This window comes from Gopherus flavomarginatus, chromosome 2 (assembly GCF_025201925.1).
Source record: "Gopherus flavomarginatus isolate rGopFla2 chromosome 2, rGopFla2.mat.asm, whole genome shotgun sequence".
Classification (NCBI taxonomy): Eukaryota; Metazoa; Chordata; order Testudines; family Testudinidae; genus Gopherus; species Gopherus flavomarginatus.
Window position 1 is genome coordinate 128012138 of NC_066618.1, and position 12250 is coordinate 128024387.

General features: G+C 40.3%; 1 protein-coding gene across 3 annotated transcripts in view; it reads left to right on the forward strand.

The window, feature by feature from the left end:
• The window catches only part of SLC12A7 (solute carrier family 12 member 7), a 283899-nt gene that overhangs the window by 125228 nt on the left and 146421 nt on the right, over positions 1–12250 (forward strand). For 2 of the 3 annotated variants that reach the window (XM_050938142.1, XM_050938143.1), the window contains exon 3: positions 10133–10255. In XM_050938142.1, coding sequence (XP_050794099.1) covers positions 10133–10255 — 123 coding nt within the window. Of the gene's footprint in view, positions 1–10132; positions 10256–12250 lie in introns of those variants that run through there. The other variant, XM_050938144.1, reaches the window with a different exon arrangement.

Below are 12250 nucleotides of genomic sequence, written 5' to 3' on the forward strand. Positions count from 1 at the left end.
TCCAGGAGGTCAGTCACACAGTTCCTTCTCAAAATCCTGGTCACAGGCTTAGTGCCTGGGTGGACAGATGCTGACCCATCCATCCTCCTAGTGTCCTGGGCATCCTGCCCCAAGTGACTAGTGAGGAGACATTCCTGTACCCCCACTATTCCTTCCCCAATTTTCTCCTCTGGGCCCCCTCCTAAAACACATTTCTCCATGCTTCTTAGGAAGGGTTCTCTCTCTTGTTCAGCTGCAGAACTCTGCTAGCTAATAACTGGAACAGTTTCCTTAATCACTGACAACACCTGTCCTGCCCCTGCGCCTGAGGGCATGTTGCCTTCTACTGGAAAGGAGCTAGTCTCAGCCCTAGGGGTGGCTCTAGCTTTTTTGTCGCCCCAAGCACAGCAGTCAGGCTGCCTTAGGCGGCTTGCCTGTGGGAGGTCCCCAGTCCTGCAGCTTTGGTGTACCCGTTGCCAAATTGCCGCCAAATCCGCGGGACTGGCAGACCTCCTGCAGGCAAGCTGCCGAAGGCTGCCTGACTGCCGCCCTCGCAGGGACTGGAAGGGTGCCCCCCAACGCTTGCCACCCCAGGCATGCGCTTGGAGTGCTGGTGCCTGGAGCTGCTGCTCAGCCCTTCCTGTACTTGGAAGTACACTGCTTCTCTGTGTTAGTGTCACAGGAATCCTCACCCACCTCAGTAGCTTCTGAGATTCCCTATCCCTTCTCTGTGTTCTCCTTTGGGATACGTTCCTCCGTTTCTCTTTGCTTGTAGAACCGGTTTTGTCACTTGTTCAGCTGTGACCTGCTGGCAGCTAATAACCTGGAGAATTCTCTCCCTGGCAGGCACTGGAATGTAGGCATTCTCTCCATGACATACATGGGAGTGTTTTCCTGAGGTGCAGAGCGTCACAATTGTTTATTAAAATGAGTAGATGTAAAGATAGAAATAAACTTCAGTGATTTTTTTAAAGACCTGATTATGGTATGCTGAGCACTCAGAACTGTAATTGAATTCAATGAGAGCAGTGTTTGCTGAAAATTAGGCACTTGTATTGACTTCAGTGGAGCAGGATCAAGCCATTAATTAGTATCATGGTCAGCATTAATACTACCTCTATAAGACAGCAAAGCAAGCTCGACTTTTTCTAAGACAGGAAAATTATGAAACAGAGAGGTTATTGGTAGGATGTGGCTCAGTTATAATAAGTTATATTGTATACTTATAATTTATTTCACATTGTAGCTGTTTCTGTTTCCTAATGTAAAACTGTATACTAAGACGGCCATGCTTTATTTAGTAATAAGCACTTTAAATGAAGTGAGAAGAATTATTTGGATTCATGCAATATTAATTCAGATATATATTTATAACTAGGGTGGTCAAGCAATAAAAAAAAATTAATCATGATTAATCATGAGATTAATCACTCTGTTAATGGAATACCATTTATTTAAATATTTTTGGATGTTTTCTGCATTTTCAAATATATTGATTTCAATTATATTACAGAATACAAAGTGTATAGTGCTCACTTTATATTTATTTTTTATTACAAATATTTGCACTGTAAAAAAACCAAACAAATTGTATTTTTCAATTCACCTAATAAAGTACTATAGTACAATCTCTTTATCATGAAAGTAAAATTTTAGAGCCTGCAAGTCCACTCAGTCCTACTTCTTGGCCAGCCAATCGCTCAGATGAATAAATTTGTTTACATTTGCAGGAGCTAATGCTGCCTGCTTTTTATTTACAATGTCACCTGAAAGTGAGAGCAGGCGTTCGCATGGCACTGTTGTAGCCAGCGTTGCAAGATATTTATGTGCCAGATGCACTAATAATTCATATGATTCATAACCACCAAAAAAGAAAATCAGTCACCATTCCAGGGGACATGCATCCATGCCGCTGATGGGTTCTGCTCAATAATGATCCAAAGCTGTAAAGACTGACGCATGTTCATTTTCATTATCTGAGTCAGATGCCACCAGCAGAAGATTGATTTTCTTTTTTGGTGGTTCAGGTTTTGTAGTTTCTACATTGGAGTGTTGCTCTTTTAAGACTTGTGAAAGCATGCTCCACACCTTGTCCCTCACAGATTCTGGAAGGCACTTCAGATTCTTAAACTTTGGGTCAAGTGCTGGAGGTATCTTTAGAAATCTCACATTGGTACTTTCTTTCCGTTTTGTCAAATCTGTAGTGAAGGTGTTCTTAAAATGAACAACATGTGCTGGGTCATCATCCGATGCTATAACATGAAATATTATGGCAGAATGCAGGAAGAACAGGGATGGGGACATACAACTCTCCCCCAAGGAATTCAGTCACAAATTTAATTAATGAATTATTTTTTAAATGAGAATTATCAGCATGGAAGCATGTCATGAAATCATAGAACACTGGGTTTGAAAAAGTGAGCACTGTGCACTTTGTATTCTGTGTTGCAATTGAAATGAATATTTAAAAAGTAGAAAAAACATCTAAAATATTTAATAAATTTCAATTGGTATTCTATTGCTATAAATGTGATTAATCACTATTAATTTTTTTAATTGCAGTTAATTGTTTTGAGTTAATTGCGTGAGTTAACTGCAATTAATTGACATCCCTAGTTAATATATAAATTAACACACAAAAAACACTCACTGTTCAGTGACACTTAAGGTTAATTAGTGACAGTTAAGGTTGTATCGGTACTGAGCCTATCCACGAAACCTTAATAGTATACAAATAAGAGGGACGAGAGAGAAGGCTTCACTTGCACTTTTATGCAAAACCTATCACTACCTTCCTACTCTCTTGTCTATTGAGTTTGAGAGTTATTCTACATTAACATTGCTGAAGTCACCATTGAGGTTTTTCATAAGATATGAGCTGGATGAAGCTGAGGTACATATTGCTTTTCAGTGTCTCTTTTATCATTTTTACAGTACATAATTTGTAATAAAAAATAATAATATAAAGTGAGCACTGTGCACTTTGTATTCTGTGTTGCAAATGAAATCAATATTTAAAAAGTAGAAAAAACATCTAAAAATATTTAATAAATTTCAATTGGTATTCTACTGCTATAAGTGCGATTAATCATGATTAATTTTTTTATTCACAATTAATTTTTTTGAGTTAATCACGTAATAGTATAGAAATAAGAGGGAAAAGAGAGAAGGCTTCAATTGCACTTTTATGCAAAACCTATCGCTACCTTCCTACTCTCTTGTCTATTGAGTTTGAGAGTTATTCTACATTAACATTGCTGAATTTTTCATAAGATATGAGTTGGATGAAGCTGAGGTACATATTGCTTTTCAGTGTCTCTTAGAAGAGAAAGCATATGCCTTAGGGACAATTGGAGCTGCAGTAAAGAGTTATTAAACATCAACTGTTTTATTTGTTTCAAACTCCCTTGCCTGATGATAATTCTCAAGGTAGGGGCATGACACAATAAATATATTTGAATGTTCTGTAAATTATTTCTGTATGTAAAAATGTAAATCTATTCTGAAGCAAGACTTATGACTATCACAAAGTATAATATATTTCATTCTCATGTAATTCTCTCTATATATCTACCAACTCTGAGTCTGACAATTCAAAGACTATGCATGGTCTGCCATTCTCAGCTGCCATTCCAAAGGCATGATCATAGAACCATAGAATATCAGGGTTGGAAGGGACCTCAGGAGGTCATCTAGTCCAGTACCCTGCTCAAAGCAGTACCAACACCAATTAAATCATCCTCGCCCAGGGCTTTATCAAGCTGAGCCTTAAAAACCTCTAAGGATGGAGATTCCACCATCTCTCTAGGTAACCCATTCCAATGCTTCACCACCCTCCTAGTGAAATAGTTTTCCCTAGTATCCAATCAAGACCTCCCCCACTGCAACTTGAGACCATTGCTCTTGGTTCTATCATCTGCCACCACTGAGAACAGCCAAGCTCCATCCATTTTGGAATCCCCCTTCAGGTAGTGGAAGGCTGCTACCAAATCCCCCCTCAGTCTTCTCTTCTGCAGACTAAATAACCCCAGTTCCCTCAGCCTCTCCTCATATGTCATGTGTTCCAGCCCCCTAATCCTTTTTCTTGCCCTCCGCTGGACTCTCTCCAATTTGTTCACATCTTTTCTGTAGTGGGGGCCCAAAACTGGATGCAATACTCCAGAAGTGGCCTCATCATTGTCGAATAGAGAGGAATAATCACTTCGCTCAGTCTGCTGGTAATGTGCCTACTAATACAGTCCAATATGCCATTAGCCTTCTTGGCAACATGGGCACACTGCTGACTTATATACAGCTTCTCATTCACTGTAATCCCCAGTTCCTTTTCTGCAGAACTGCCACTTAGCCAATTGGTCCCCAGCGTATAGTGGTGCATGGGATTCTTCCATCCTAAGTGCAGGACTCTGCACTTGTCCTTGTTGAACCTCATTAGATTTTTTTTGGCCCAATCCTCCAATTTGTCTAGGTCACTCTGGACCCTATCCCTACCCTCCAGCATATCTACCTCTCCCCCCAGCTAGTGTCATCAGAGAAATTTCTAAGGGTGCAATCCATTCCATCATCCAGATCATTAATGAAGGTATTGAACAAAACCGGCCCCAGGACCAACCCCTAGGGCACTCCACTTGATACCAGTTGTCATCTAGACATTGAGCCATTGATCACTACCCATTGAGCCCGAAAATCTAGCCAGCTTTCTATCCACATTATAGTTCAAAAGTAGACCAAAGGAAGGACAAAAGGAAGGGCCACATCTTGCAAGCACAGGTTCTCCACTATGAACTACAAAGAGGAAATAATGTATTGAGACATTCCGATGTGCGTTTTGGAGATTTGTAGCTCATAGAAATAGTCATTTCTAGATTTTCTTGATTGAGAGAGGTACTCCACCCAGAATCTTACTGCTGATTACAAAGGAGATCAGTCTAGATCTGGGTGTGTGTGCCCATCCTCTTTTGGGAATCCAAGGCTATGGTTTTCAAACATAGGATTCTAAAATTAGGCTTCTAATTCCATATGTAGACTCCCATTAACTTCAGTGGAAGCTACTGAGTGCTTTGTGTTTTTAAAAACCCGGTCACTTATTTATGGATTTAAATTCCTAATTTTAGGATCCTATGTTTGAATACCTTGGTCCAGTAAATCTGAAATAGGTACCCTCTCAAGGCGGGACAGGTGAAATTGCACGTAGTCAAGAAGATATTGAAGGAGTCCCAAAGAGATGTGTATTAGGAGAGAGCAAAGAAAATTAAGGAAGGAACATGAAATGTGAAAAGTAGCTACATTGTATCATATAAAATACAATTTGTCCTCAGTAGTTTTAGTCCACACTGGGTGTAGTCTTTCAAACCTGTTCCCAATAAGAGAGAAGATATAGACTGGCTAGCTTTCGTTTACTGGAGGAGGAGCTAGAGAAACTGCTTATGTTTGGAACCTCAGGAGGATGCTAAGAATTAGCCCTTTGCCCTGTAGATGAAGGGAATGAGCAAAAGGGCTGCTTTTGATCCATACCATTGTCTTCATAGCTCTTGCCCCAAGGAAAGAGAGGAAAAAAATGTTCCTATAGGGAGTTTGATCTGGTTGGAAGCTTACCTTATTGCTGTGTCTGAGGCCTCACTAAACAGCTTTAATCCATCAAAGGGACGTTGGATTACAGGGCTCTTAGAAATGACTTTTACTTCCCAGGATCACAGCCCAATCTGCTTCCTTACTATTTTATTTTCTGTATGCCCTCCATAAATCCAATTCATACTCTTACAAATCATCAATACTCTCAGTGTGGCCTGGGTGGAAACATTGATATGGGATCCATTGTTTGACAGAGATTGCACTGAGCTCGATGAGCTACCTCTACTCTTTGTTTTGAGTTAAACATTGATAATTAAAGAGACTAGCATTTAGTAGAATCCTAGGATTTTAAGATTGTTAGGATCATCTATTCTAGTCTGACCTCCTACATATGTAGGTTATAGCATTTCACATAGCGATTCCTGTCTCAAGCTTATAACTTCAGTTTTGAGGTACAGAATCTCTTTTAGAAAGACATTCAATCTTGATTTAAAGTAATGGGCAAGTGATGGTAAGTTGTTCCAATGGAGGAGAAGGTTAAAAGACTAGAGACCCGAGTATCAACCCTACATTGCATCAGAGAAAATGAAGACTTTCTGGATAGAGGTCAGCATTTGGCACTGCAGGCACAGCATGCTGAAGAATCAGAGAGGGCAGTGCAGAACGGGGAAGAAAATTGGCAGCATGTGACCTCCAGAAGAAGAAAGAGGAGAATCCATGTACTCCCAATGCAGATAGAGCTAAGAAACTGTTTTCAGGCTCTCTGGACAGGTACTATGGAGGAGAATGGTTGGAAGAGTCATCTGAGAGAAGGGATCAGAAGGAGACCCCATTGACCGGAAGGCATGGGATTAATTGTCCTAGGGATGGGGGTTCCCCGACCACCACTCCTAAGAGGAGGAGACGGGTGGTGGTAGTCAGGGATGCCCTACTAAGGGGGATGGAGTCATCCATCTGCCATACTGACCAGGAAACTCCAGAAGTGTGCTGCTTGCCTGGAGCTAGAATTCAGGATGTGTCTGCTGAGACTGATCAAGCCTTTGGGCTGCTACCCCTTCCTGCTTCTCCATGTGGACACCCATGATACTGCCAAGCATGACCTTGAGTGAGTCACTGCAAACTGTGTGGCTCTGGGAAGAAGGATAAAGGAGTTTGAGGTGCAAGTCATGTTCTCATCCATCCTCCCTGTTGAAGGAAAAGGCCCAGGTAGGGACCATCGAACTGTGGAAGTAAATGTGTGGTTACACAGGTAGTGTCAGAGAGAGGGCTTTGGATTCTGCAACCATGGGATGTTGTTCCAGGAAAAAGGATTGCTAGGAAGAGATGGGCTCCACCTAACAAAGAGAGGGAAGAGCATCTTCGCAGGCAGGCTTGCTCACCTAGTGAGGAGAGCTTTCACCGGGTGATGGACACCTAAGCCCTGAGGTAAGTGGGGAAGTGGGATACCGGTAAGAAAAACAAGGAGGACGATGCAACTGGAGAGACCTCCTGATTCATACTGAGAAAGTAGGGGAATTGGCTCGTTATCTTAGGTGCCTGTACATGAATGCAAGAAACTTGGGAAACAAGCAGGAAGAATTGGAAGTCCTGGCACAGTCAAGGAACTATGATGTGATTGGAATAACGGAGACTTGATGGAGTAATTCACATGACTGGAGCACTGTCATGGATGGTATAAACTGTTCAGGAAGGACAGGCGGGAGAGAAAAGGTGGAGGATTTACACTGTATGTAAGAGAGCAGTATGATCGCTCAGTGCTCCAGTATGAAACTGGAGAAAAGCCTGTTGAGAGTCTTTGGGTTATGTTTAGAGGTGAGAGCAACTGGGCTGATGTTGGGGTGGGCATCTTCAGTAGATCACCAGACCAGGAGAATGAAGTAGATAAGGCTTTCTTTGGACAGCTAACAGAAGTTTCCAGATCCCAGGCCCTGGTTCTCCTGCAGACTTCAATTACCCTGACATTATACCTTGACATTAGCAAAGCTTTTGATATGGTGTCCCACAGTATTCTTGCCAGCAAGTTAAAGAAGTATTGATTGGATGAATGGACTATAAGGTGGATAGAAAGCTGGCTAGATCATCGGGCTCAACGGGTAGCAATTAATGGCTTGATGTCTAGTTGGCAGCCAGTGTCAAGTGGAGTGCCTCAGGGGTCAGTCCTGGGGCCGGTTGTTTTAAACATCTTCATTAATTATCTGGATGATGGGATAGATTGCACCCTGAGCAAGTTTGCAGATGACACTAAGCTGGGGGAAGAAGTAGATACACTGGAAGGTACGGCTAGGGTCCAGACTGACCTAGAGAAATTGGAGGATTGGGCCAAAAGAAATCTGATGAGGTTCAACAAGGACAAATGCAGAGTCCTGCACTTAGGATAGAAGAATATCATGCACTGCTACAGGCAGAGGACCAACTGGCTAAGCAGCAGTTCTGCAGTAAAGGACCTGGGGATTACAGTGGACAAGACTCTGGATATGAGTCAACAGTGTACCCTTGTTGCCAAGAAGGCTAACGGCATATTGGGCTGCATTAGTAGGAGCATTGCCAGAAGATCAAGGCAAGTGATTATTCCCCTCTATTCGGCATTGATGAGGCCACATCTGAAGTATTGTGTCCAGTTTTGGGCCTCCTACTACAGAAAGGATGTGAACAAATTGGAGAGAGTCCAGCAGAGGGCAACAAAAATGATCAGGGGGCTGGGGTATATGATTTATGAGGAGAGGCTGAGGGAATTGGGCTTATTTAGTCTGCAGAGGAGAAGAGTGGGAGAGGAGGTATTTGGTAGCAGCCTTCAACTACTTGAAGAGGGGTTCCAAAGAGGATAGAGCTAGGTTGTTCTCAGTGACAACAGACAACAGAACCAGGAGGAATGGTCTCAGATTCCAGTTGTATATTAGGAAACACTATTTCACCAGTAGGATGGTGAAGCACTGGAGCGGGTTACCTAGGGAGGTGGTGGAATCTCTATCCTTAGTGGTTATTAAGGCCCATCTTAAAAAGCCCTGGTTGGGATGATTTAGTTGGGGTTGGTCCTGCTTTGAGTAGGGGGTTGAACTAGAAGACCTCATGAGGTCTCTTCCAACTCTAATCTTCTATGATTCTAAATTACCATAACTATATATGTCTTATTTCTAGCCTGAATTAGTTTAGCTTCGTCTTTTAATATTCAAACTTTTTGTGTCTGTGTTTGATAAATAGCCATCTCCTTTTAAAAATCTTTTCCCTGTATTGGTACTTCCAGTTTGAGATCAAATAACCCTTAAACTTTACTTAGTTAAGATGAGTAGATTGAGCTTGTTTAGTCTCTCCTTCTAAGGAATATTTTTCAAGCCTCAAATAATTATTGTAACTTTTTTGAACCCTTTTCAGTTTGTCGTTACCCTTTTTTAAAGAATGGGCACCAGATCCGGACACATTATTCAAGTGGAATTCTCATTTATGCCATATACAATGGTAACAATACTTCCCTACTTCTGAAACACTATAATCTCCTGATTATACATTCAAGGAATTCATTTGCTTTTTTTTAAGCCCCCATAGCATACTGCCAACCTATGTTCAGTTGATTATCCGTGACCCCCAAGTCCTTTTCAGAATCACTGCTTTTCAGAATACAGTTCCCCATCTAATAAGTGTGACCTATATTCTTGGTTCTTAGATGACTAACCTTGCATTTAGATGTATTAAAGCTCATTGAACCAGTTTACCATGCAATCTAGATCACTCTATACAACTGATCTGTCCTTATCATTATTTATTTCTTCACAGATTCAGTAGAGGATTTCCAACAATTATTTTTCTGAGTTTAGACAAATATTCCCCATTCCCAAAAGAAAAATAAAGTAAGATGCTGGCAAGCAAAAAGGCCAAATTTAGGTTGTGTGGCTGTGCTATGTATGAAGTAGCACCTTAAATTTGCATATTCTGGTTTTCATAAGTTTTTGTGATTTTTGTTTTTAATTCTAAGCTAATATTCTTCTGAGGGTTTTGTAGCAAGACCTTATCTGAAGATTACTGTGTTTTTTAACGACTGAATATAGGATTTTCCTTCTCCCAGAAGTGTGCAGTGAGAGGAGAACTCTGTTATGTAAAAGAAAACTTCACTTATCTCCCCCCCGCCCCAAAAAAATTGTTAAAGCAGAGTTATATATATTAGGGTGAGGCATTTGGGACCGAAACTTTTATTCAGTGAGCTGTCTCTTTGTGGGATTGTTACCTAATAGTTCATTGCAGACTTATGTAAGAAGATAAATTTCCAAATAGGAATTACATTTTCTATTAATTGAACAAAATGTAATTGTTCATTTCCCCCCCATCACATAATATAAAATACTCTGAATTAGGAAACGAAGTGTCACAATTTTTATTATGTGGCATTGTACACACTGTATACCCAAAGAAGCTTCAGAAGTTTTGCTAGTAAATAATTGGCTAGATTTTGTGGCGGTAGGTACTGTATTACAATTAATCAGCATTTGGCATGTGAACATTTGAAAACTTGACATGAAATGGCTAATGTTTTAAAATGTGATTTTATTTACTATTAAATATTGCTGTATAATAACATTTTTCAAAATCCCAACAGGAAGAAATGGATAGCAACCCCATGGTATCATCTCTTCTTAATAAGCTAGCAAATTATACCAATCTGACTCAGGGAGTGGTAGAACATGAAGCAGATGAAGACAGCAAACGAAAAGAAATCAAGGTATCTAAACTTTTGAAAATTATAATTATAGTTATTATGTAGTATTTTCATTACAATGCTAGTCATTGTGTAAACATCAGGGAGACATGGTTCCTGTCATGAACAGTTAATCCTTTTTTGGCTGGTCTACACTACAAAGTTAGGTCAGCTTAACTACATCACTCAGGGCTGTGAAAAAATTTGCACCCGATGCAATGTAGGAATTTACATTGGCATAGCTAAATCTCTTAGGAGTGTGAAAAATCCCGAGAGACATAGCTATACTGACCTAACCCTCATATAGAAAATGCTAGGTTGATGGAACAATTCTTCTGTCGATCTAGCTAGCTCTTCTTGGAGAGATTGATTTACTACATTGATGAAAGATCCCCTTCCTTTGATGTAGTGAGTGTCTGCACTATAGTAGTGCAGCTGTAGCTGTGGCTGTGCTGCTTCAGCATTTGTAGTATAAAAATACTCTAAGAGCTTGTCTAGATGGCAGCGGGGAGGGTGCTTCCTAGAATGGATAGATAGACATGCACTAGCTCTGCTTGAGCTAGCCTGCTAAAAATAGCATTATGGCCATGGCAGCCTTGGTTAGCCACCTGAGTATGTACCCAGGGGTCAGGCAGGTTTGTACTCAGGTGGCCAGACTGAGCTACCACCCATTCTGCCTCAGCCATGTTGCTATTTTTAGTATGCTAGCTTGATCAGAACTAGTGTGTGTCTGTCTACCTGTGCTGGGAAATATGCTTCCAGCTGCTGTGTAGACGTAGCTTAAAAGACAAACTGACTAAAGGTAGGGGAAAGGGGTTAAGCTGGTGATAGAAAACATCTTAATAAATTATTCGGGCTGTCAATTAATCACAGTTAACTCACACAATTAACTCAAAAAAATTAATTGCGATTAAAAAAATTAATTGTGATTAATCACACTTAAAACAATAGAATATTCAAGTGAAATTTATTAAATATTTTTGGATGTTTTTCTACATTTTCAATATTGATTTCAATTACAACACAGAATACAAAGTGCACAGTGCTCACTTTATATTATTATTTTTTATTACAAATATATGCACTGTAAAATGATAAAAGAACTGGTATTTTTCAGTTCACCTCATACAAGTACTGAAGAACAATCTCTTTATTGTGAAAGTGTAACTTACAAATGCAAATTTTGGGGTTTACATAACTGCACTCAAGAACAAAACAGTGTAAAACTTTAGAAAGTACAGGTCCACTCATTCCTACTTCTTATTCTGCCAATTGCTAAAACAAACAAGTTTGTTTACATTGATGGGAGATACTGTTGCCTGCTTCTTATTTACAGTGTCACCTGACAGTAAGAACAGACATTCGCATGGCACTTTTGTAGCTGGCATTGCAAGATATTTACATGCCAGATATGCTAAACATTTGTATTCCCCTTCATGCTTTGGCCACCATTCCAGAGGACATGCTTCCATGCTGATGAACCTTGTTAAAAAAAAAAAGCATCAATTAAATTTGTGACTATATTCCTTGGGGAAGAATTTGTATGTCTACTGCTCTGTTTTACCCACCTTCTGCATATATTTCGTGTTATAGTAGTATCAGATGGTGACCCAGCACATGTTCGTTTTAAGAACATTTTCACAGCAGATTTGGCAAAATGTAAAGATGGTACCAATGTAAGATTTTAAAAATAGCTACAGCACTCGACCCAAAGTTTAATACTCTGACGTGCCTTCCAAAATCTGAGCAGGATGAGGTGTGGAACATGCTTTTAGAAGTCTTAAAAGAGAAACGCACTGATGCGGAAACTATAGAACCGAAAAAAAAGAACCTTCTGCTGGTGGCATCTGACTCAGATGATGAAAATGAACATGCATCAGTCTGCACAGCATGGAAACATATCCTCTGGAATGGTGGTTGAAGCATGAAGGGACATATGAATGTTTAGTGCATCTGGCACATTGTCTTGCAACACCAGCTACAACAGTGCCATGCAAACACCTGTTCTCACTTTCAGGT